The sequence below is a fragment of the Myodes glareolus genome, chromosome 7 (genome assembly GCF_982192425.1).
Source record: "Myodes glareolus chromosome 7, mMyoGla1.1, whole genome shotgun sequence".
NCBI lineage: Eukaryota > Metazoa > Chordata > Mammalia > Rodentia > Cricetidae > Myodes > Myodes glareolus.
In genome coordinates, this window is record NC_142032.1 from 17,031,454 (window position 1) to 17,057,533 (window position 26,080).

The 26,080-nt window shown below is 41.6% G+C and overlaps 1 protein-coding gene and 1 long non-coding RNA gene across 2 annotated transcripts in view; one reads left to right on the top strand and one right to left on the bottom strand.

The window, feature by feature from the left end:
• The window catches only part of Slf2 (SMC5/6 complex localization factor 2), a 51,730-nt gene extending 45,034 nt beyond the window's left edge, over positions 1-6,696 (bottom strand). The window contains exons 1-4 of the mRNA XM_048439157.3: positions 6,405-6,696; positions 3,167-3,210; positions 1,836-2,572; positions 764-818 (exon numbers count right to left, since the gene is read on the bottom strand). Coding sequence (XP_048295114.2) covers positions 764-818; positions 1,836-2,572; positions 3,167-3,210; positions 6,405-6,544 — 976 coding nt within the window. The 5' untranslated portion in view covers positions 6,545-6,696. The remainder of the gene's footprint in view (positions 1-763; positions 819-1,835; positions 2,573-3,166; positions 3,211-6,404) is intronic.
• Positions 6,286-25,452, top strand: LOC125403631 (uncharacterized). The gene is made up of 2 exons (XR_015738339.1): positions 6,286-6,400; positions 20,228-25,452. It is a non-coding gene; the product is annotated as an uncharacterized LOC125403631 (long non-coding RNA).
• Positions 25,453-26,080: the final 628 nt, after the last annotated feature.

Here is a 26,080-nt window from a genome sequence, read left to right on the forward strand (position 1 = left end):
AAAAAAACAAAAACTAAACAAAACAAAACAAAAACACCAAACCAAAACAGACAAAAGAATTCCGGAGCTACAATACCTATTTGTGATATATCTTCTCAATGAACAGACATTAAAGTATTAATATCTTAAAGATGTCCTTGAGATGTTATTTTAGAAAGTCCTCTTTGTATTTGGAATATTTGGATACTGTTTTAACTTCATACAAAGCATTCTCAACAGTATACAAGAATACAAGAATATGCTGCTGTTCATTTGTTCCGGACAGCATCCCACTGTAGCCCAAGTTAGTCCCAAACTTGCAATCCTCTTCCCTCAGCCTATTGAGTGTTAGAATTACAGGTATGTGCCTCTCTCCTAACACCAAAATTATGTTTCTTGATGTAGCCAAGGATTCAGAATACATTGCTAAAACACACTATTAAGAACTCCTGAAGAAGGCAGAGAGAAATCAAGACAACAAATTATATAGAATAAATTCAAGCACTTTTTTCTTGAGGTCAGGTCTTACTCAATATAGTTCAGGCTGACTACAAGCTCTAGATCCTCGTCTTAGCCCCCTGAGTACTTGAAATTAAAGATGAGTGCCGCCATACCTAGCTTGGAATATGATTCTTCTGGGATGTAATTTTATAAAACTCTTATTATCTGAGACATTTAATTCTAGGAAGGGAAATGAATATTTGAATAAATTTATTTTTAAAAATGATATGAAGAAGATTCAAACTTACTTAGAAATTCTATGTTTAAATCTGATGCTACCTACCTGAAAGTTCCCATGAGTCTGAAGATGATCTTTTTCTTGAGAGATGTCCATTTTCCTATGAGGAAGTAAAAAATATGAGCTTACATTTGAACAGACTTCTAGACCATAAAGCAAGCATCTATACTCAGAGGTAAATATGTTTTGTTTGTTTGTTTGTTTGTTTCTGAGCAATGATTAGGTTACAAAGAGTGTAGTTGATTTTCTAGGGAAGAGATGCTAATCTGAGTCTGTATTCTCAAAAGAAAAATGGTAAGAACTAAAAAATACATGTAGTTTTCTAAGTCATCAACTATGTTTCTAAGACCCATGCCCAATCAAAGATTTATTTATGGGGCTGGAGAAATAGCTCAGCAGTTATTAGTTCTTGTCCTCTTGTAGGACTTGAGTTCTTAGCACCCATATCAGGCAGCTCACAACCACCAGTAACTCCAACTCCAGGGGATCTGATGGCTTCTTTTGGCCTCTATGGGTACCTCCATATACAGGTTTAAATAAAATAATAAATCAAAGATTTTATATATATCTGGAACAGTGATTCTTGAACTTTTGGAGTGCATCAGTTATGCTGACGGCTTTAGAACTAAGAAATGCTGGGCTCCAACTCCACTGTTTCTCTAAGCAAAGACTGCATTTCTGACAAATTCCTAAGTGCTGCTAGTGCTACTACTGCTCCGAGGACATTTTAAGAACCACTGCTCTAAACTGCTTCTTGTTCTTTTATATTTGCCATTCCTTCAATCCTCTTCCCTCAGCCTATTGAGTGTTAGAATTACAGGTATGTGCCTCTCTCCTAACACCAAAATTATGTTTCTTGATGTAGAAATCTTAACTTAAAAAAAAAAATGACTATACTTGCCTGAATGCTTACTTTCCACTAGAAATGATCTTTGCTCCTAGTCTGAAAAAATTAAGGTAAAGAAATTTACTGAATTCAATGTAGGGGAGTTGGAGGAAACCTAATGAATTCAGTGTCAGCCTAAATTATGTACCTGCATTTCCTTAACTGTTACAGATTACTAAGTATCTGTAGGTACAGCAGTGGTAAAGCTAACCCAGTAATTATTGTACATACCAGATTTGACAGATTACTCTTCCCGGGTACAGCATCGTTCTGTTTGCTGTGCTCATGCCTTGGCTTACATTTTTTCCCTACACTAGAGGATTTTAAGGAAAGATTGCTTGTTTCTGAGAAAGAATTTTCCGAGTTGATTCTCTGCTCCATTTGTTCCTTTCTCAACTTCTTCTGCTCCCGTTCTCGGCAGTAAGAAGCTAATGACAACTGGAACCTTGCTCCCAGGGGGCTTTCTCCTGGGTGGTGCCGGGACAGACTGCTTCTGCTACTAACGCTTCTGGAGCTGTTCTTGAAGATGTCACCTTCTGTCACTTGGGCCTGCTTTCTGGAGTCTTCACTGGTCTTTCCTCGATCTCTGTCATTTTTCTCCCTGTTACTTTCATGAATGAACAGTGACTTCCTTCTCTCTGGAGACCGGTGTTTTTTCTTGCGTGCCTTCATCTCTTTGGACAATCGATAAGAGGAAGGAGCATACATACCTGCTCCTTTAAGTAAGTATTTGGAGCCTACTGACATACAAGGCCGATGTGACTCATGTACACCATGATCTTTGTGGTGCTCTTTACCACCTTTCATGAAAGCTTCTAAAATAGGACTTTCTTCTGATGACATTCTTTTGGGTTTGGGTTTTTTTGGTGACGATAATTTCCTTTCAAACTGTTCTGTCCCATTGATGGATACTCCATTTCCTCCATATTTGATGTTTGATTTTTGTGGAGAATCCAACATATGTTTGTCTAAAACAGCCACAATTAAAACACATACAAACTGTATGTTATTAAAAATAAACTAATGTTTCTATTACTATTTAACTATCAATTTATAAATTATTGAAGCTACTAAAAAATTCAAGTCAATTGATATTTGGGTAATAAAATACATTTTGGAAGAGAGAGAAATTAAGAAATAGGTTTACCTTTTATGAAGTTTACATTCATGAATCCCTTCTGCTACCTCATCTAACCTCCCTATGGCTCCATTTGTGAGCTACTGTATTAGAGAATAAAAATAATATAAACATTGGGAAGCATAGGCAGACAGATCTATGAGTTCAAGGCCAGCCTGGTCTACAGAATGAGTTCCAGGACAGCCAGATCTACACAGAGATACTCTGTCTTGGGAAAAAAAATTTAAAAAAAATAATAATTTTAAAAAATCAACAGTATAAACTGAATTATTTTAAATATTAAAAATGCAGAACAAATGGCTTAATGTTTATCACATCTTCATTAAAACTGTACAATTTCCAATTCTGAACAGTATAATCAAAGTTTGGAGGCCTTCTTCACCTCTAAAACAACCCATCAAAAATATATTAATAACAAGCATACCTTGTTTTGAAGCTGGCTTGAAGAAATCTATGATTGATTGTTTCCTGAAAACAAAAGCACAACTAATATGGCATCACAAAACCAAGTATTAAAACATAAATACTTTAGATTAAGTGGTGAATGTTAGATTTACATAATACCAGCTGGATTCCACTCTGTGATGTAACTAACCAGGTTCTGACAATAGTAATCATACTTTGCTAAGCCATAAGAAAGTTGAAAATATAACCAATTTTCTCTAAGTTGATATATACAACTGAGACAATGAAATCAAGAATGGCAAAACTGCAGTGTAAATCTAGGGAAGTTGTGAGTAATGACGATAGATCATAAACCTTCACAAACTCTTGCAGCAGGAGCAGAGTAACAGATGGGAGAAACAACACCTAGATTGTTTCTAGGGAGGTAGTTGAAAGGAATGTGCAAGGCAAAAGCAGAATCATTTATGAGTCTAAACAAAGCAACAGCAAAAACTAGAATGAGCCACAATTTGTGTTTCAAATGTTTTTTTTTTTTCTTTTTCTAAATCTAAGATTCCTTAAGATTAGCCAGCAGCAGTGGCACACACCTTTAATTCCAGCACTCAGGAGACAGAGGCGGGCGCATTGGTTTGAGATCAGGCTGGTCTATGTAGTGAATTTTAGGCCAGTCAGAGCTACATAGTGAGATCTTGTCTCAGGGGACACCACCCACACACAAACCAAAAAAATCATATAAACAAAAACACAAGAGTTCAAGGGGCTGAAGAGATGGCTCAGTGTTTAAGACCCTTGCTGTTCTTGCAGAGGAGTGGGTTTGGCTGTTCACAAATGTCTTACTTCAGCTCCAGGGTATGTGACACCCTCTTCTGGTCTCCCCAGGCACCAGGCACACACATGGTACAGATATACATGCAGTCAAAACACTCATACACATAAAATAAAAATAAGTAAAATATCAAAAAAACCTCTTAAGCATTTTTTAAAAAATAGCATACTACCCAACTAAAATGAAAAACAGAGATGTGAAAGTTAACAAGGGAAAAAAAAAACTAAAACCAAACTGGTTTAGTAATTTTTATGGGTTACTGTGCCCTAACATGGGCACACAGCAATGATTGCCAAAACCTAAACTCTGACTTACTCATGCACACTGAGCTGTCAGCTTATAAAAGAGCGATATTATGTGTATAGGAAAATTGAGTAAATAACTTACTGAAGGGCTGGAATGGCTCAGCAGGTAAGAGCACTGACTGCTCTTCCAGAGGACCTGGGTTCAATTTCTAGCACCCACATGGCAGCTCACAACTGTCTGTAACTCCAGTTCCAGGGGATCTGACACCCTCACACAGACATACATGCAGGCAAAACATCAATGAACATGAAATAAAGTAAATAAGTTATAAAAAATTTATAAAATGTATCCATTTTGCTGATAGCGAGTAGCAGTAGGCTACCAGCGTTGTCTCCTCTGTGGATGGATTTGATAACTCAGTGAAAAGCTTGAGCTATCCAAATCCAAGGCTGATGTCCTTTCTATCTTGTACATTTTATTGGTCACATAAAAAGAGCAATGTGCGAGACTGGAGAGATGGCTCAGCGGTTAAGAGCACTGATTGCTCTTCCAAAGGTCCTGAGTTCAATTCCCAGCAACCACATGGTGGCTCACAACCATCTGCAATGAGATCTGGCGCCCTCTTCTGGCCTTCAGGCATACACACAGACAAAATATTGTATACATAATAAATAAATAAATATTTAAAAAAAAAGAAAAAGAAAAGAGCAATGTGCATCATTTCTGGCTTACTTAAGACTCGAAAGGTATGTTGATAGAACCTAAATGGTTCTGACAAAGTTACAGGTTAAAGGAGAATATATACATTTGTTTATAGAAAGTAAATTACATTAGGTAAATTAACTCCACCACCAAGTAAAGGAAGAAATGCTAGTCTCCAAAGGGAAGACAAATGACGCCCTATTATTGGTAGCTGGAAAGGTGGAAAAGAATCCATAAGCAGCTTAATGCAAATCAAAATAATACTGCTAGCTCTGCTAAATATAACGCCATATCTCTTCCCTGAAGCATTAAGCCTAATACTCCTCCTAAATACACTAGAAAGACAGGGAAGAATGGCTTTAAGTAAATCACATAGCTATAAATGAAACTTTCTAGAGGTAAAAATAATTGCTTCCTAAGTTCGAATGCACAGAAATGTCCATAACTTCTCTGTAACTGGTTAAAAAGATTATGACAGCCTCACAAACCTTTATCTGAAAGTTCAGGAACCAAACGGGTTAGAATTCTGGATTTACTGGACTTTGGGAAGGAAATAATTTGAATGTATTATGTACGGCCCCCAGCATGGTCTGGTGTTATAACCTGTAGCCAAACATACTAATATTTCTCCAGCAAAGCTTATGACACCAGTAGAATAAAGGCCACTCACAACCTTGCATTAACTCTGGCCAGCCTGCCTCAGCTGCCAAATAAGCTGTGGTAAAAAACTTAATGGAAGCGTTTGTTTTTCATAGCTTTCTGGCATTCAGAATTAAGATAAAGGATTGTGAGTCTGTGTCACAATACTTTTAAAGCATATTTACTTTTAACCGGGTTACTTTTAAAAATTAAAATAAAAAAGACAGTACCAAGTTCATAGATAATTTAAGTATGTTTTATTGTCAGAGGATGTCATTTGATGAAATTCTCCATCATTACATAGCTCCCAGAAAATCTTTACAAAAGAGAGAGAGAGAGAGAGAGGAAAAAATAAAGAGGAAAAGAAAGCTCTCTTGGAGAGGCAGAAAGTTACTCAAGGAGAAAACGGGCGCATTCCAAAAATCTTTTTAGTATGAATGATCGTGTACACTGTACTATAAAGTAATTCGTGGGTTTTCCTTATCACATCTTACATAATTTCACGCAGTGTAGAAACCACCACATCAGAACGATCTAAATAGATACATTGAGTAGGGAGGGTCCCAGGTCAAGCTCTCTAAAAGAATAAAAATAACCTTCTACCTAAGGCGAGCTCTCCGTAGCTACCGTGGTCACTAGACCAAAAGCAACATCCCAACTACAGAAAAGGAGACTTCAACTCCCAGAAGCCCCCGCGCGGAGGCGGGGCAAGGGTTTGCAGGCCCCAGAACATCAAGGCCTGAGCTCGCTGAGGATGGCGGGAACTGAAGAGCAGCCGTCCGCAGTCCTCCCTTCTACCCGTGCCCCCGCGACCCGGCCCCTTCTCAAGCCCTCTGCACGGTACCTGTCCCCAGGACTTTCTGTTCTTTTTCCCGCTGCAGCAGGGGCGGTACTACCGGGTCTCAGATGGCAGCGCGGGGGCGACGACCCTGGGGCTGGGGATGAGGGGAAACCTGGCCTAGCGGGCATGCAGCGCCTTGTCATGTCGGCGCCGCTGGCGACGGCGGCATGAGCTGTGAATGGAGAAGCTGGGTGCGTGGTTGCCGTCTTGCTGCTGGGACTCGGGGAGGCTGTCGGTGCAGAGGTGGGCGGCACCCCCTACTCTCTTCATGGCGGTTCTCTCTTCGGAAGTGACTCCGGTGTGAGCGGGAAGGAACCTGAGGACCGCCAGGGGGCGGGCCTTACCTGAGGTGCCGCGTCTTGATTGGCTGACCTGGGGGTCACTCTGGTGGTGACCCAATTAAAAGCCTTGTCCTAGGAGGAGAAGGCGGGGGTTTCTGGAAGGGGGAGGGGAGAATGAAAACTGCCCTCCCCAGACCCGTCACGTGCGCCTAAGGCGCGCGCCTCTGCGTCGGGGCCGCGCCGGCCTTGGCGGGTGCGTGGGAGTGGGAAAGGGGAGACTGTGGCGAGTGCTACGACAGCTGGCGACACCCGCCTGATCGAGGGGTAGGGGTGAGGTTTGCAGAAGTAAATCCGAGCCTGCAGCTGTCTGCAATGAGGTTGTCCAACAGTTGTCACGATTGTGCTTAAGGAAGTGCACAGCTGCGCTAATATTACAGTCACTTTATCATCTTAGGCCAAAGTGCCATAATGCTGTCACCATTTCCTCAGTAATCTGCTCTGTTCATTGTGATTTGGCCGTTCTGTGAGGGATCTTGTATACAGTAATATGCTTTTGCCCCTCCCCCCACTCCACTAAGGGCAGGGTAGGGAGGACACCCAACCATTGATCTAGATATTTTTTTTTATTCAGTAAAAGCGTTTGTCTGTAATGGGTTTCCCTTGAAGTCCCTGCAAATAGATGTTTTTGGGGATTTTTGTACGGATTATTCCTCATTTGTCAAGGGCCGGTGCTTTGAAGGCAACTGGTTAGTCTGGGTTTTCTTTGTAAGCTGAGAGACTGCTCAGACAGTATTTCTGAGTCTCACACTCCCTGTGTATAGAATGGGTATATTACTCACTTCTCTGGGTAATTTTAAGCCATAAAAACCAGCAATGTAAACATGTTTAGATTCTGTCATGTAATTGGTACAAATACATGGTTCCCTTTCCTTTGTCCTTCAGACAGACTTGTGTGGAACAGGCCTGTTGCTGTAGGGAAGGCCTAAATCCTAGCACTTGGGAGACTGAAGATACTGAGGCCGTGGCTATGGTGAGAGTTCAGGGCATAAAGGAACTTGCTTTCACGGCCGCATGGCAGAAGGAGAGAACTGATGCCATCCAGCGAGTCATCCTGGGACTTTTGTAGTCATACACACACATGAAATAAATTTAAGGAAAGAGAGAAATAGCCTGGTGGTGGTGGTGCACACCTTTAATCCCAGAACTCAGAAGGCAGAGGCAGGCGGATCTCTGTGAATTAGAGGCCAGCCTGGTCTATAGAGTGAATTCCAGGACAGCCAGGGCTATACAAAGGAGAGAGAGAGAGAGAGAGAGAGAGAGAGAGAGAGAGAGAGAGAGAGAGATTGAGGTTAGTCTTGACTGTGTAGCAAGATCCTGTCTCAAAAGAGCTAAATAAAATATTCCAGAGACTGAAAAAATTCCTATTATAATGATTGTTAATAAACAAAATATCAATCTCAAAGATGTTCAGGATTTAATTAAGAGGAATGTTCCCTCAGTTGGATAGAACAAATTCCTAAATGACACACAAAAAAATTTAAACAGATCTTACAAATTTATTGTACTGAGACTGAATTGCTTCTGTTTCTAAGCACACTAGACTGACCCAAAGTTCACCTCTTTTCTCTTCCCTGGTAGCTCTCAAGAGGAAGAATTAATGAGAATAAAGTGACCAATAAGCTGGCAAGGGAGGTAGGAGGTAAAGAGTAAACACAGGTCTTCCCAGAACACACAGCTGTATATGGGTAGGAAAGCTGTAAGGACAGAAGTACCAAAATCAAGGGCACTTTTCTGCCTCTTATGACGGGGAATTCATTGTGCTGCTTATATGTATTATTTGATACATTAAAAAAGCATAATAGATGCTGAAAATATGTTGAATAATGACTTATGTTTATGCCTTTTTCTGTACATCATTTCCTGTCCCTTCCTTGATGTAGTACTTTCTGTTGGCTGTTTCTACACTAGGAAGTCCCTGCTTCCATAACAGCACATCCACAAAACTTTTAAGATGATTCGTTTCATTGCATGCTCAGTCCATAAAAAGAATAAAGCATAAAAACACATTCTGCATGATCAATTAGCCGCTTTTCTTGGATTGTAGTATTTGAATCATCCAGCCTCCAAACCATCACTTTAAAGTCTCTACTCATGCTGCCAAACAATAGTTTTCACATTTTCTTAATCTGATCAGCAGATTATGAAGTTAAGTGAGGCAAGAAATCCCTTGATCAATAAATGGAGTCATAATGAAAGCACAACTTAAAAAAAAAATCTCTCCTTAACTGGGAAGTAGTTGTCTAAATCCTCAATAAACATCAAGGCTTTTCTTTGCTTAAGCTGCACAGGAAAAAGATACAGATTTGGGTTGCAGAGTGAGATGCATTCAGCATTACTAACAAATGGGTAGAACCTGAGATGTTCCTTTCCTCCAAAGAGAACTGAACACCTTTCATGTGTTTATACTCACTTTTCACTTTAAATGTGTACATATACACTATGCACAGACATATATATTCCCAGTCAAGGGCTTCCCCCACCTCTTTAAGGTACTGAGGATGAAATTCAGGGTCTCATGCATGAGGCAAGCACACTGCCACTAAGTTATTCTCAGTTTTGTGAGAGCTTTTTGGTTTGTTTCCTTTTTTACTTTGTAGTGGACTGAAAATAGATGGCCAGGGAACTATAGACTGTAAAAGCTGTCAAAAGAACTCTCGTGTGTGTGCGTGTGTGCTCTCATGGGGTGGCAAGGCAAGGTAGGAGAGAAAAACCGAGATGTGAATGGGGGATGATGAACAGTGTCAGCAAGACTAGGTGAGAGAGCTAACACAGAGAAAAGAATTTGAGAAAGGAAGGCCAGACTGTAAACAGCTAGTTAGGTAAGATTTCTGAGTGTGTGGATAAGGAAGCAAAGGTTCAGAACCTGGAGTGGCTTTTTAAACTTTATTTATTTGTATGTTTGGTTTTCCAGACAGGGGTTTCTCTGTGTACCCCTGGCTGTCCTCAAACTCGATCTGTAGATCGGGTTGGCCTTGGACTCACATATACACCTGCCTCTGCCTCCTGACTGCTGGGATTAAAGGCTAAATTATTTACTTTTATGTATGTGAGTATTCTGTCTACGTGTATGTCTGTGCACCACTTGTATGCCTGCTGCTCAGAGAGGCCAGAAGGCAGCAATGAATGCATGACCCTAGAACTGGAGTCACAGGCAGTTGTGATCATGCCACCAGGTGGGTGCTGGGAATTGAGCTCTGCGTCCTCTGGGAGAGCAGCCAGTGCTCTGAACCACTGAGACTTGTCTCTAGCCCCGCCCCCATCTCCCCTCCCTGCGTGTATAAAGTATTTGTGAGCTATCTGGCACTCTAGCAGCAACTCCGAAGTCAGCAGGCTCTGACACTCATGAGAGGAATGGGAGAGATAGCCAAGGAAAAGTGTCACTAGGGACAGCAAGCTCTGGGAACAGTGACTGTCTGAGGGATGCCAGCGAGCTCAAGCAGTCACAAAGACTTGAGATCTCACAGAAAACCTCAGCACTCAGGGATTAAGAGAATAAAGACTCTCAGTACATAACAAAGACTCGCTAAAAAATCTAGAAACATGGAAAGCAACTTCTGGCTTTACAAGAATGGCATATTTTTGTGTTGAGATTGCTCTACTTGGAAATTAACTCCAAGGCTCTCAGAGGGTGCCCAAGGGCAGGCCAAGAGACAAAGACCCATGTGCTGGGGAGAGGGTGGGGGTAGGAGTGTGTGGAGGGTGGTCTGAGAGGGGGATAAGGAACAGACTCAGAGAAACAGGAAACAATTAACTTGAAAGCCTGACAGAGAAAGACAGACCACATAAGGCATAAGGGTATCAAGAAGGGAAAGGTGAGCTCACTATGGCTCAAGACATACACACACACACACACACACACACACACACACACACACACACACAGAGCACCTTTGCAAACAGATGTTGAACTCAACAGGGCTGAGCAAATGATTGGAATAAGCACCAGTTTAGCTTCAGGGACCACCTGCGAGGTGCCAAATTTAATATAACGTCACGCAATCCAAACGTCCTAGGAGTAAGTAGTAAAACTGCAAACCCCGCAGCTAAGGATGCCTGTTTCATGTTATTTCCCTATGGAATGTTTCAAGACAGTTTCCCACACAGTCACACGAGAAATATATTCGTGAATTTTAACATATCTAACAATTTTTATACTACTGCTTAGTTACTTCATTCTTTGTCGTCCTTGCTGGGGATCAATTTCAGAGCCTTATCTATGCTAGGCAAATGTTCTGCCATCCAGTTACATCCCTTACCCTTTCTGTTTTGAGGCAGGGCCTTACTGTATAGCTCAGGCTAGCCTTGAACTTACTAGGTACACCATCTTCCCCACAATCCTCCTGCCTCTACCACCTAAGAACAGGGATTATAAGCACATGCCATCACAGCTATTTTGCCTTTAAGCATGTAACATACATAGTACACGTACACACACACACATGTTCTATGAACTTTTTTTTGACATATACCTATGTTGGTGTGTATACATATAGGAGGAAAGAGGAGAGAGTGAGGTCCAAGTTTCTACAGTGGTAGTAGACTTGTCTATCTAAAAATGTAAGGTAAGTTTTGGGAATTATTGGTTTCAGAGACTCCAGCCTGCAGTCAGGCATTTCTCACACATGGTTAGTGAGCCCTTAGAAAGTTTTGAAACTGAATAATTAACAACTGCCCCAGGATGGGGCACAGAGAATGCTAGTGCAGTTCACATGGTATATGAGCTCCAAACTGATCTGAATTACAGATCGTCTTTCCTGAAGACTTGAATGTTAACTTGCTGACGGAGAAATCCCTGTACATCTCTCTGCATATAGTAGGAAACACTGATCCTTCTTTTTCTATTAGTGTGTCTTTGCCTTCCTGTACTATAACACCTTCTAGACAGAGAGGAGGCTGATTAACCTCTCTTGGGTCTTCAGTAATCTAGTGTCTGCAAGAGGGATATGGGTGAGAGGATAGTTCAAATGTCCATCATGAAGAACTTGATTTCCCTGGAGATGTAGAGAGCCTTTTGGGGGTAATAATTTGATCTCAGACCTTTGTACTGCTCTTAGCAGAATTCAACATATTGACTATGATGTGTGTGACTTATTTTTATTTTGCGGGTATAGGTATTTTGCCAGTATATATGTCTATACCATAAATATGCAGAAACTAGAAAAGGGTACCAGATATCCTGGAATTGGAATTCTAAGTAGTTGTGAGCCATCATGTGGGTGCTAGCAATTGAGTCCAGTTTTTTGGAAGAATAGCCAGCTTGTAACCACTGAGCTATCTAGCCCCAACCATGATGCATCTTGTATATTTTTATGGTGCTAGGGATGGAACACAGGGACATATGTAAACACACAGACACATACATATCCATGCTACCACTGTGTTACACCCCTAGCCTCATAGGTCTTTCCTTTATCTTCAAGCTTAAAGCTTGAAGAACACCATAATGCTGAGCCTGAGTCATAAGATAGCCTCTTAGGAAGGTGTGCATTTTAGCCCCAAAGAGGTTTTTTGTTTGTTTTATTCCATTGTTGTCTAGATTTTGTGAGATGCTGTCTTGCTCATGTAGCCTGGCTAACCTGGAATGTACTATGTAGACCAGACTGGCCTTAAACTCATGATCATGGAGGGTTGGGATTATAGGCCTATATTTCTATATCGAGCCTCAAATAATTTTTAAAATACATGGAAAAATAATTTTTCCTGGACTTTTTTAAAAATTGTTTTTATTAAATTACATATTTTTCTCTGTTCCCATCCCTTCCTCTCCCCTCCCTTTTTACCCTCTCCCCTGGTACCCATGCTCCCAATTTACCCATTTACTCAGGAGATCTTGTAAAGACATGAAAAAAAATTTAAATTCAAGATATTCTATACAAACTTCTAGATTTTGTTTTGTTTTGAGTAGTACAATCAAGGTTCTCACACTTGCCCCACACGGACTGGGTAGGTAATGAAGAAATATTTAGTAGCCAGGAAGCTACCTTAAATCTCATCATTGGGGAGGCAGAGGCAGGTGGTGCTTTGTGAGGTTGAGACCAGCTTGGTCTACATAGAGAGTTCTAGTACAGTGAAACCCTACATCAATCCATCAATCAATAAAATTAAAATTGAAATAAAATCAGATCCATTTTCCTATCTCTTATAGAGACACGGAGTCAAAGAATATTTCTTAACACTGATGATGTTCACAGCAAGCACTCATTGGACATATTGTGGGTCAGACCCTGTTCTAAGCAGTTTCTGGATTCTGACCCATTTAATCACCGCATTCCTACAAATTAGAAAAGGTGGCCTGGTCCAGCGTCCATATCAGCATGATGATAAATGGTACCTGGTACTCAGCTCAGTGTGGAAGGAGGTGGGACTGGGAGCAATGGAGGGCACATTCCTGACTAAATGGGGGCAGTGTCTCTAGACCATAATTTCCACATGGGAATGTGGGTCTGTTGCTTCTCCTCACAGCACCAAACCCTGGGGAGCCGTGAGTGAGAGATGACAGGCCTGCTGTCAAAGCAGGCAGTTCCCAGTGATTTCACATACACCCCAACACTTGTTTATTTCTATAGCACTATGAGATTATGTTCACCCCCCGACATACACCCCACTGTTTAGCCCAGTCCAACCAAATGTCTTTAGGAACCAAAAGAAGTAATGAACATTTCTCTGCCTAAAGGAATGTTCCAAAGAGTAGGCAAGTTTTGTTTTTTGTTTTTTTAATTTTTTTTGGTTTTTTGAGACAGGGTTTTGCAGTGTAGCCTTGGTTGTCCTGGAACTCACTCTTGTAGACCAGTCTGGCCTCGAACTCATGGAAATCCATCTACCTCTACCTCCCAAGTGCTGGGATTAAAGGCATGTGCAACCACCATCTGGCCAAGATTCTTACTGAATAATTTTTCTTTCAAATAAGGTCTGGCATATCCTGGTCTGACCTTGAACTCCATATGTAGCCAAAGGTGACATTGAACTTTGAATTCTCCCACCCACCTCCACTTATGGAGTGCCAAGATTGTAGGTGTGTTTTCCACACCAAGTGTGTGCATGGGATCAAATCCAGGGTTTCCTATGTGCTAGGCAAGCATTCTACCAACTGACTACATCCTCATTCTTATTTTAAAAAGTACCACAAGTACCAATACCTATGATCATCTATAAGGACCAATGATCAATATCTATCAAAAATATGTAATGTACATGTTCTTACATGTTCATAGACATGAACATTCATAAAGATGAATGTATGAAAGCATTTCTTGTCATATCAGCAGCAAAACGTTGAAAGAGAACTGATTGGTTAGACAAATGATGATAGAGCCACATAGTACACTACCAGTCTGGGTGTCTAAATAGGATGTGTTGTGGTTAGCATACACCTGACTGCCTAGCCTTCCTTACTCACTCTCAGACTTATTGGGTTACCAGTAAGCAGATAGATCTTACTGATTTTGCACCTCAAGTACCTTTGTAGACTCTTGGGTTTTTTTTTTTTTACAAATATAAAATATAGTTACATACAAAGAATAATGTAAAAACACATCCTCTAGTTTGTATTCCCAACTGTTAATCTTTTATCTAGTTAATTCTTTTCTTGTCTTTTTATTTTTACAACTGCCATCCCCTTTTAATTCCCCTCTTTCCCACTATTGTGGTTTTGAAGTCAACTGAAAGGGTCTCTCTCATGCATATTCAGTCAATTAGAATATATAGGATTACTTTCTATATATCTTAAAAATATGTACATATGCTGGGCGGTGGTGGCACGCGCCTTTAATCCCAGCACTTGGGAAGCAGAGACAGGTGAATCTCTGTGAGTTCAATGCCGGTCTGGTCTGTAGAGTGAGTTCCAGGACAGGCTCAAAAGCTACAGAGAAACACTGTCTCGAAAAATAAAATAAAAAATTCACATGTGTATTTTATTTATGTTAATAAATAGTTAATAGTCTGCACTTTTATTTGCCCATGACAAATCATGCTGCCATGGACATTGTAGGCCCATATTTCTTTATGGTGTAGCAGCCAGGCTCTGAAGCCATTGGGCCATCCAAAGTGATCAAAGTAGCCCTGCAGACAGGCTGTTCTGCCTGAGAAAGGTCAGGATGTTTGCTGCTCCTTTTCTTTGTAATTTGGAGGATGCCTTATAGAGATGCTAATTCAAGCCTGTGTGACAGCTAGCATACTCAGCAGACAGGTAGATGCAGACCTGACAAAAGGCTGTTCACCTGGTTGCCTAGGTGACAGAATGCTGGTATATTTTCCCGCTCAATTTATATGTTGATATAAAAGCTGTCTGGAGAATAAACGCGGGCAGATCTTCAGAAGGAAGAAGCCTAAGATGCCCTTTTCCGTAATAATGGTGTAAGCTGTGTCTGGTTATTCCTTACACCTCTGTACCAGTCCAGTTAGGGAAAATAGTTATCTGTGTTGGAGCCACATGGGCTCTAACAGGACATCTCTGTGCCCATGTCTTTGTGTCTGTGTGCAAGAGCCTCTGTGGGTTATATAATCAGAAGGGAAATTACTGGGCTATGGCGTGTTGCTTTATCAAGTTTACTGTATGCTTCCAAACTGCTTTCCATAAATGGCTGAATTACTTTCCCCCATTGACATACAAGAGTATCACTTTTCTTAGTGTGACCTCTAATATTTCATTGTTTTATTTTACATTTGCCTTACTTATTTGGTTTAATATCTATTTCTATATAAAGAAACAACTTGAATATCTTTTGTTAGATGGGGTTTCTCTGTGTAGTTTTGGCTATTCTGGAACTTGCTCTGTAGACCAGGCTGGCCTCAAATGCATAGAGATCTGCCTTCCTCTGCCCACAAGTGCTGAGATTAAAGGCTTGTGTTAACATTGCCCGGCTGGAAGAATGCTTATTTTGAATACACAAAAATCCTTTCTGTCTCTCAGCTGCACCCTGACAGAGGTCAATGGTCCTCAGAGTCTCTTGTGACAACGTCTGTGGTGGCCTCCTTGTCTTCCACTTTGCTTTGCTTTAATCCTCTTTCCACATCAAAGCCTCCACTATCTCTAATAAGCCACTCTGACCATGCTGTTCCTAAATTCATCACATCCAAGAAAACTAAACAAAGTATCATATAAGACATGGCTGCCTCCACCCTCTGCCAACTTTTAAGATTTGCCATGCCAGATGTGACACCTTCTGATCCCTCACTATCTTCTGTGTAGACCGTCATCTTTCCTGGTGCTTCAGATGGACAGGGCAAAACAGCAGGGTGTGTAGGAGTGTATGCTCTGAAGCCAGCCTACCTGGGTTTGAATGGTCTTTTTTGTTCTTAGGGAAGTTGCTTAACCCCTCCGTGCCCCAGAGTTCTCATGTGGGAAATGAACATAGCAGTAGTGCTGGCCTCATTGGTTTGTATTAATTGAGTTAATACATATGAAGAGCTTGTAATAGTGTCTGGCAGCATCTAGTAAGTGCTCAATAAATCTTCATTCTGATGATCACTGTTATTAACTAGTTACTGTCATTTATATCATTATGGATGACACTTGGCAGGAAGATGTACCCAAGGCAGAAACACCTGGACATCCCCAAATGAAGGTTTGGAAGTCACCCAGAAGTCAATCCTGGCTGGGGTACCTGACAGTAATGTTCTTGTTCCTTGCCTATGTCCCTTGACCCTCCATTCCAGACACTCAACTTCTTGACAGAAACAGCTAGAGGTACAGGAAAGCACATTGTATCAAAGGATCCTGGGAACAGTCTTTGCTTTTGTAAAACCCTGGGCTGCCACCACCCCAGTCATCTCCATCCCAAGTCTGCCTTCACTCTTGAAGCAGGCTTCAAGTCTGAGCGCTCAGTGGCATACTCCAAAGCTCTGGGCCAGAATTCCTCCGGAATCCAGTTTCCCGTGTTGGGGGCTCACATGTCCCTCACCATAATGTTCTCTTTCTGAACTCTTCCAAGCACAAACTTTTTACTTTGTGTTCTCCTTATGACCTGGGCAGAAAGCAGCCCTTCTGAGCAACCAGGAGCAGAAAATTAGCATGATGTTTGTGTGATAGGGCAGAGCCAAAAAGTGCTACGCCTGATTTTCTAGAGGCCCGGCTGTTGGCTTCGATCACAATGGAGCACTTAAATGTGGACAGGTGTGAGAGTCAAGGATCAGCCTGGGGGATTCGGAGCTGCTCTGGTTTGGCAGAGCAAATGGGGAAACGACAGGTGTCTGCGGATGCACCGACCCATGAGACACTGCACCCACAGCTCACTTGGAGATTGAATTCTCATGAAATGGGTCCCTTTGTGATGCCTCCCCGTCCCCACACACTGGTTCTCCACGGGGCTTCAGAAATTCTGCATCCTGAGGACTTCTGCCAGCCTTGGTACTTGGAGGTTCCATGCGACTCACTCGGGATTAGCTGCCCTTGGAACCAGAAATTCTGACGTTTTTAGGCTGTTGGTTGATTACAGAACACTGCAGCCATCTATTTGTATAGTAATTAAGGAGACTTGTGGTTTGAGCACATGGTTAGGACCAACAGAACTGACAGGACATAGGCCCACTGAATGGGAACCCCAAATCTAGGGTGCTCAGAGTCACTAAGATTTCTCTGAAAATATGTCCCGCTCAGGCTTGACAAGCAGGCATATTATGGGAGGGAGAATTAATCTGACAACCCCCCAATATTGGAGTTAGAAATTGGGTTGGAGAACTCTGTAAAATAGGCATTTCCCTTACTCTTGCCTAAGGTGGATAAGAGCCAGAGCCAGGGCCTACTAGGTGAATCACACTTCGTGAAGTTTTGCTAGCCCTCTTACATTGTGGAGTGATGGCAAAACCCACTTAAAACTGACATGTCCCCATGTCGATCACGAGGCAGGGACAGACAGCTGCTCTTTAGTGAGGCTTAGAGGCAGACAAACTCAAAGGACAAATGGCAGCCACCAAAGGGAAGGAAGGAAGTAGAATACCGGGGTCTGCCGCACAGGGAAAGAAGAAAGTTGGATGAGGGTCACTGGAGGAAACCGCCTGAAAGGAGTAGGTGAGCAGCCACAAAGTTCATGTGTAAAGGAAAGCTGCCTACAGCACTACTATTCATAACCACCAGACTGGAAATAATTCAAGTATCCATCAAAGGACAACTAAGTGCCCCACAGAACAACTTTATCCTGGAATACTATACAACCATTAAAAACACTGGAGAAGATATAAATGTGCTGATACAAAAAAGATATCTTGAAATAAAGGGGGGGAAAAAAAGCACAGTGTACCAAAATATGTATATAATGCAATCCTTTCTGTGTTGTGTGTTTTCTTTTTAAGGTCAGACATGTAATGTTTACTAACACATTCTTGTATTGCATAGACAATATCTACAAGGAAGTACAGTTATTCTTTGACTGATGGTGTTACAGCCTGCTAAACTCGTGGTAACTTGAAAACACTGAGAGTGGAAAATGCATTTCATACATCACAGTCTAGCCACACAGTTCACTGTAGAGTACTGCTTGTGTCTCCTGGCTGATGAGGAGCTGCAGCTCACAGCCCCTGCCCAACACCCACCAGAGAGTACTTTATAGGCCAGGAAAAGATCAAAATCCCAATGCACACTGAATGTGTATTGCATTGACACTGTCATAAAGTCTAAAGCCATTAAGTGGAACCATCGTAAGTCAGGGCTATGCACAAACACGGTTGGCAGCATCTCCAGGATTGGATTATAAGGGAGGAATCAGGGAATTGTTACTTTCAACTCTGGAGTCTTTTATATGGCTTGTCAAGTTTTTATATGTACGGGTATTGTGTCTGCATGTATGTCTGTGTACCATGTGGGTGCCTAGTATCCAAGGAGGCCAGAAGAGGATGTTAGTGTCTCTGAAACTGGCTGCAAGTCAGCCATGTGAGAGCAGAGACTCAAACTGGGTTGGCTAGAAGAGCAGCAAACTACTCTTAACCACGGAGCCATTTCTCTAGCCCCTCGGATTGACAATTTTAAACAACTTTTTACTTTTTAAAAAATTCTGTTTTAAAAAGACTGATGATTTCAGCAAGGTGACTTTCCGGCTGTCCTGTGTAGCAACAGGCCCTCTGTATCAGTGGATTCAGTTGTGTGAAGTTGGGACTGGAGAGTGGCTCAGGGGTTAAAAGCACCAGCTGCTTTTCCTTGCCCCCATATGCTGGCTCATAATTGGCTGTAATCCAGTTCCAGGGGGTGCTGAACCCTCTTCTTGCTTCTCTGAGCATCAGGCATACACATAGTGCACATACTCACATGAAAGCAAAACACTCATACATATCAGATGAAGACAGATATAAATTTTATATGAGGACTGAAAATATTTTAGGAAAAAAAAACCTTTGTTCTGAATGTGTACAGACTTTTTGTCATCTTCTAAACTAATTTCATTGTTTTAGGTATTGTAGTAGTAGGCTGCTTGTTGGTTCCCGGCTGTTTAGACCCAAAATAATCACACAGAAACTGTATTAACTAAATCACTGCTCTGCCCATTAGCTCTAGCTTCTTATTGGCTAACTCTTACATATTAATTTAACCAATTTCTATTAATCTGTGTATGGCCATGTGGCTGTGGCTACTGATTGAAGTTCTGGCATCTGTCTCCAGCAGGGCTACCTCTCTGACTCCGCCCTTCTTTCTCCCCACATTCACTTTAGTTCCCCTCCCCTCGCACTCCTCTCCCCCCTTAGCTCTTTCTGCCCTGTTCTGCTATGGGCTCAAAGTAGTTCTTTATTCATTAACCAATAAAAGCAACACATAGACAGAAGGGCCTCCCACACCAAGGTATTATAAATAATCTAGACGTAACCTAAAGTGCTATGTGCAGATAATACAAGAGACTTGAACAACTTTGGATTTGGGTCTCTGAGGGGATCCTGAGAAACCATTCAGCCGGAAAGGTTTCCTCTTGCTTCTTTGCTTTCTTCACTTCTTTCTCCTTTCCCCTCTCCCTCCCCCTCCCTCCTTGTTCTATCTACCCATCTCCCCTCTCTCTCTGCCGTGAAGAGAATGGAATCCAGGGCCTCATACATGCTAGGTGAATGAATACTCTACCCCTGAGCTATATCCACAGCCTGAGATGCTAATCGTACTGGGAATGTGGACTTTAGTCTTCCGATTTCCTCCTTCATTGAGGGTAACTTTGCATCGTTAATTTACATTCTTTTCAAGCACATGTAGAATATTGAGGGGAAAAAAGCCTAGCAAGAGTCAGGGAGATCCCGACAGGATGGTAACAGCAAAGGATGCTCTGAATGCTCTCTGAGCTGTTCTCTAGTGCAATAGACTCAGTAATCAGCAAAAGTATCATATTAAGTAACACTTAAATAACGAGTATATACATGCCCTTTTGACAGAGGTAACGAAGGAAAAACTTGAGCTGGTGAATTTTCTCTGTTTTTTTCAGCTTTCACTTCTAATTATGCTGACAGAACTCTTTGCTCCTGTGTTGAAATGCCTCTGAATAAATGATCAGGCTAATTTATATCTCACCTTTTTCCTTGAAGGATCGAAGCAGGTCCGTTGCTTGTGAATGCAGTTCGGAATCTGAAGAAACCCTCTCGCTGGTGGTTGTAATGCTCATTTACGAAAGCATGAAAATTCCCCCCGGATCTTGATGCATGCCCACAGTTGCCAACGTCTGAAGAATTCTGTTTTTCTCTGGAGAGACGTCCACACCTGCCAGTCACAATAATGCTTAGATATTGACAGGGACAGATGTCCAAGATAGCTTACGTGTGGGGTGGGGGGAACCCAAACCCACAGGCTACAGCCAACTCCAGGGTAATAGATCTTGACTGCATTGGTAGATTATCTACTTATGCGTATAGTTCAGACACCAAGAAAGGAAGGAGGAGACACAACTTTTGATAATCTTTATTTGCAATGCTGAAAATAAACCCAGGCCTTACACTAGGCAGGCAGGAACTTAACATTGGAGGGAGAGAAGGGAGAAAAATAACCTTTTTGGGTTTTGTTTTTGTTTGTTTGTTTGTTCGTTTTGTTTTTCAAGATAGGGTTTCTCTGTGTAGCCTTGGTTGTCCTGGAACTAACTAACTCTGTAGACCAGGTTAGCCTCAAAGAATAACAATCTTTTTGAGCAAATACATTTCTAAGAAAGCACTGAGGTCATGAGTAGAGGAAGAGTGAAAACTAGGGCATTTTGCTTGTTTATTGTTTAGCACTTCTAAAAACCATTATTTCTTTTTATTTTATGTGTCCGGGTGTTTTGCCTGCATGTATGTCTGTGTACCACATATGTGCAGTGTCAGTGGAGGCTAGAAGAGGATGTCATATTCTATTGAACTGGAGTTGCAGATGCTTGTGCATAAGGGCCATATGAGCGCTGGGAACTAAACTGGGTCCTCTGGAAGGGCAGTAAGTACTCTTAACTGCAGAGCCATCTCTCCAGCCCTGCTTAGCATGTTTAGTGTATACATAGGTGAGATGAGGGAACACAGTTAACTGCAGGCTTGAGATTGTTTAAGCTCTAAAGGGTCAGGGTTCTTCTATGATAGGAATTTCTGATTTCCGGCCTCACTGCCCACCCCCTCGATCTGTCTGGGCTCAGTTGACTTTCTGATTATTAAGACTCCAAACTCAGAGTTGGGAAAGCTTGTCCATAGTCCCCACTACTCAGGAAGCTGAGACAGGAGGATTGATTGGCATGCTTAGGCCATATAGGAACCCCATCTCAGAAGAGAAAGAGAGGAAAATGGAAAGGAAAAAAGAGTATGTTCTCCATTTTTCTTTTTTGGCTTCCTGATTCCATAGAATTGACATCAACTTGGACCTTCTAATGAAACCTTATGTCTTTCTCTTCTGAATGTTTTCTTGTGCATTTCTTTATATAAATGCCTTAAGAAGCTAGATAAGTATAAAATTTGTATGTAATCAATGAAATATTGAACACAGAGAGTTTTCTGAAAGCTATGTCTAGGAGACAGAGAGTTAACTCAACAGGTAAAAGCATTTGGCTCCAAAGCCCAGTGACCCGAATTCAATCCCTACAACCCATGTGAAATGCTGAGCCATGGCAAGCATCTGTAATCCTAACACTCCTAGAGTGAGATAGAGTTCATGGACAAGGTAGCTTGGAGTATGCTGTGCAGCAGCAGAAATATGAGACCTTACTTCAACAAGGTGGAAGACAAGCACCCACCCAGGAAAGCTGTCCTCTGACTTCTACAAACTCCATGGGATACATATGCTCCAACCCCAAACACAGAGTGCTGTGATTAAATCTGAAGCAACAGCTGGGCATTGTAGCACTTAATTGTAATCCCACACTTTTCAAGTGGAGATTAAGAGAGTCAGGAGTTCAAGGTCGGCCTTGACTACATCTCAAATGTAAGGTTAGCCTGAGCTATATGAGACCGTGTCTCATAAACAAAAAAAGGGACTGGAGAGATGGAACAGCAGTGAAAGCATTGGCTGCTCTTACAGAGGATTCTAATTTGGTTCCCAGCACCCACATGGCAGCTCACAACCAACTGTAACTCCAGTTTCTAGTTATCCAGTACCCTCTTTTTACCCTCCATGGGCACTGCATGCACATGGTACAGACGTACATGCAGGTGAAACACCCATACACATAAAAGAAAAATGTCTTGGGGCTGGAGAGATGGCTCAGTGGTTAAGAGCATTGTCTGCTCTTCCAAAAGTCCTGAGTTCAATTCCCAGCAACCACATGGTGGCTCACAACCATCTGTAATGAAGTCTGGTGCCCTCTTCTGGCCTTCAGGCATATACACAGACAAAAAATATTAAAAAAAAAAAAAAGAAAAAAAGAAAAATGTCTTAAAACAAGACAACCCAGCACACTTGTGCACATCGTCGCTCAAGAGGCAGAGGCAGGACTGTCTCCTCTCCAGGGGCGGGAAAACTACACGGGAGCGTTTTGCCAATAAACCTGCTTTTTATTTAAAAAAAAAAAAAAAGAGGCAGAGGCAGGTGGAGTTCTGTGAGTTTTAGGTCATCCTGGTCTACATAGCAAGTTCCAGGCCAGCTAGAGCTACATAATGAGACTCTGTCCCCCCCCAAAAAAAACCCAGGCAAAACAAAAACAATAAATAAACAAAAACTTGGAGGTGAACTAGCGTTTCTATGACCAAGGATGCTCACCAGCTTAGTGACTGAAAATAGGCCCTGGAATAAGGTGGTCCCCTCGAAGTGAGAAGGCTACAGCTTTCAAGTGGGGCTCTCCAGTGGCGAGAGGGACTTTAACCAGCAGAGAGGTTCTCTGGGTGGAGCATTCTTCAGGGGCTGGAACTTCCTGGAGAAAGGCTGTTGGGCCAGCTGGGATTTACTGGGGTTTATCTAATAATCCTTGGTCTGGAGACACAGATTGCTGTCTGCCTTTTTTTTTTTTTTTTTTAATGTGCTGTACCAAGATAAAATCCCAGTAAACGAGAGGCCTAGAAGAACTGAAACCCCTTGAAGTAATGGATCATCCCCAAGGCCACCCAAGCAGAGAAAGTGGGGAGGAACACGGAGGCTCTGGGACACAAGAGAGGGGTAGTACCCACGGAGGCCTTCCAGGAGTCTTGTTGGAAGGGAGCAAGAGGCAGACCCCAGAACCAAATCTTGTATCACCTGGAAAATTCTTTACTCTCTGTGGATCCCTGGGTTGTGTTTTTTCACATTTTCTACCTCTGTTTCCATGGTGATTAGCAGTAAAGCAGTTGCCAGTAAAACAGTAAAAGCTGAAAGATAAAATGTATCTTTAGAGGCAGGCAGTGTTCCATCAGGAGAAGAAAGCAGGCTGGCCCCAGAGCTGCCTTCTGGAAGTGGAGGTATCTGTCCTGGCCTCCAGCTTGGGCAGAGAAGGCTCGGAGAGAAGTAGAAGGTTTAGTTTTTGTAAAATGTCCACCATTATTTGTCCCTGTATTGCATTTAATTTCCTTGTATTTGTTTTTTATATTTCTAGCTAAACCAAAGAATGGAATCATGACTTACACGATCCTGTATTCTGGAGTGCCTGCTATATGCAGTCTGGTAAGGAATTGGGCAGATGTCAGAGACTCAATATAGTTTATTTCCTTCTTTTTTTAGTTGAAAATATTTCTATATAAGACAGGTATGGTGGGTGCATGCCTTTAATCCCAACACTCCAGAAGCAGAGGCAGGTAGATCTCTGTAAGTTAGAGGGTAGCCTGATCTATGTAGCCAGTTCCAGGATGTTGAGAACTGTGTAGTGAGACCTTGTCTAAAATTTTTTTTTTTATTTATTTTTTTTAAATATTTATTTATTTATTATGTATACAATATTCTGTCTGTGTGTCTGCCTGCAGGCCAGAAGAGGGCACCAGACCCCATTACAGATGCTTGTGAGCCACCATGTGGTTGCTGGGAATTGAACTCAGGACCTTTGGAAGAGCAGGCAATGTTCTTAACCTCTGAGCCATCTCTCCAGCCCTAAAATTTTTTTTAATGCATATACATGTGCAATACATAACTATACCCTTACTTCACTTTTCTCTTAACTCCTCTTCAAACTCATATAATTATGTGTGGAGGCCTGAAAATATGAGCCTATTTCCACGTTGAACAATTTACCTCTCTAGTTCCTTCAAGGTTATTGTGTTTCTACTTCAAACAAAGGTCTCACCTAGCTGTGGACTGGAGAGTTCTGCTCTCTCAAGGTTATTGTCAACAGGTGTGGCTAATATTGTATCTTGTGGCTAATCTTGTATTTCAGGAATAGAGAAGTAGATATGTTTCTACCTCAAACAAAAGTCTAAAGATCCTTCTATTTACATCCATTTCCCCCTAGTGACATCAACTGATGATTTGAAATTGGGCACAATGGGAGGATTTACACCATAGAAATCTCCAGATGTTAAAAATGGTGCTTTGGGTCCTGCCTTTAATCCCAACACTGGGGCAGGGGACAGGGGCAGTTAATCTCTGTGTGTTCAGGGCCAGCCTGGTCTACAGAGAGTGTTCCAGGACAGCCAGCGCTACAAAGACAACCCCCCCCACACCCCCCCCCAAAAAAATGGTGCTTGGGACTTAGAGAGATGGCTCAGAAGTTAAGACTTCATACTTCCCCCAGAGAACTCAAGTTCAGTTTTCAGCATCCACATGGCAGTTCACAACCATTTGTAACTCCAGGTCCAGGGGATTTGACACCCACTTCTGGCCTCTGCAGGTATTGCATGCACATGGTGCATAAACATAAGCAAACACCCATTCACAGAAATAATAAATCTTTAAAGGGGGAGGACTTTTCTTCTGGTTTTACTTGGCAGGTCATATAGTTCATACTAGTGTTTCTATTCTCCCTGCCCTAAGGCTGTGAGAAAATGACTATACAGTCCTTCGGAAGAGCAGCCAGTCCTCTCAACCACTGAGCCATCTCTTCAGCCCCTTGTCTATTGTTTTTATTTTTTCTTTTGCCAGACAAAACTTTTTTTTAAAAAGTTGTTACGAGGTAAAATATGTTTATACTTTCTTTTATAGCTTCTTTGTTTCCAGTCGTGGTGTGTAAAGTGCCCCTCCCTTTCTCTACCAAGCTTATAGCTTCCTAAATTTGCAAGATTGTTATTGTCTTATTTTTTCACATTTGTCTTTAATCTATACAGAGTTCATATTTGTAAGTAGTATAAAATAGGAATCCAGTTTTATTTTCTTCCAGATGGAAGTTGACTTGGCACCATTTATTAAATAATCCATTCTTTTTCATGGAATTGAAATACCAACTTTGTCATACAGTAAATTCTCATATGTATACTTGGTCTATTTCTGGGCTCTCAATTTTATTCCACGGATCCATTTATCTATTCCCATGCCAATACCAAATTGATTTAATTACAGAGGTTTTATAGTTCACTCTGATATCTGGGAAGACAAGTCTCACTCTTTATTTCTCCTTCTTCACATTTTTATTTGCCTCTCTCAAGTATTTATTCTGCTATGTAACTTTGAAATCATTCAGTTCATTTTCCCCTCCAAATAAAAACCTTCTTGTTATCCAATTAAAATCACATCAAATGTGTGGCATTAATTCTAATAAAATTGATTTTTCTATCAGTATTCTTTTATTATTGCCAAAGATATTTGCTGAGTACCTACTTTGTGACAATCTCACAGGATAAAACAATAGACAGACATAGCCCCCTTTCTCTTGAAGGTCAAACTATTCCATTTATCTTAAGTGGCCTTGCAATTTCACTCTTAAATATGTATATATTCAGTAGAAATGAGTGCTGACACCCACCTCAAGATAGTACAAGAACACTCATAGCAGCTTTATGCAATAAACAAAAAGGAAGGCATACTACTGTTCCAACAGAAGCATGGGGTAAATAGTAGTCTGTTTCTTATACAGTGGGATACCACACAACCATGAAAAGGAG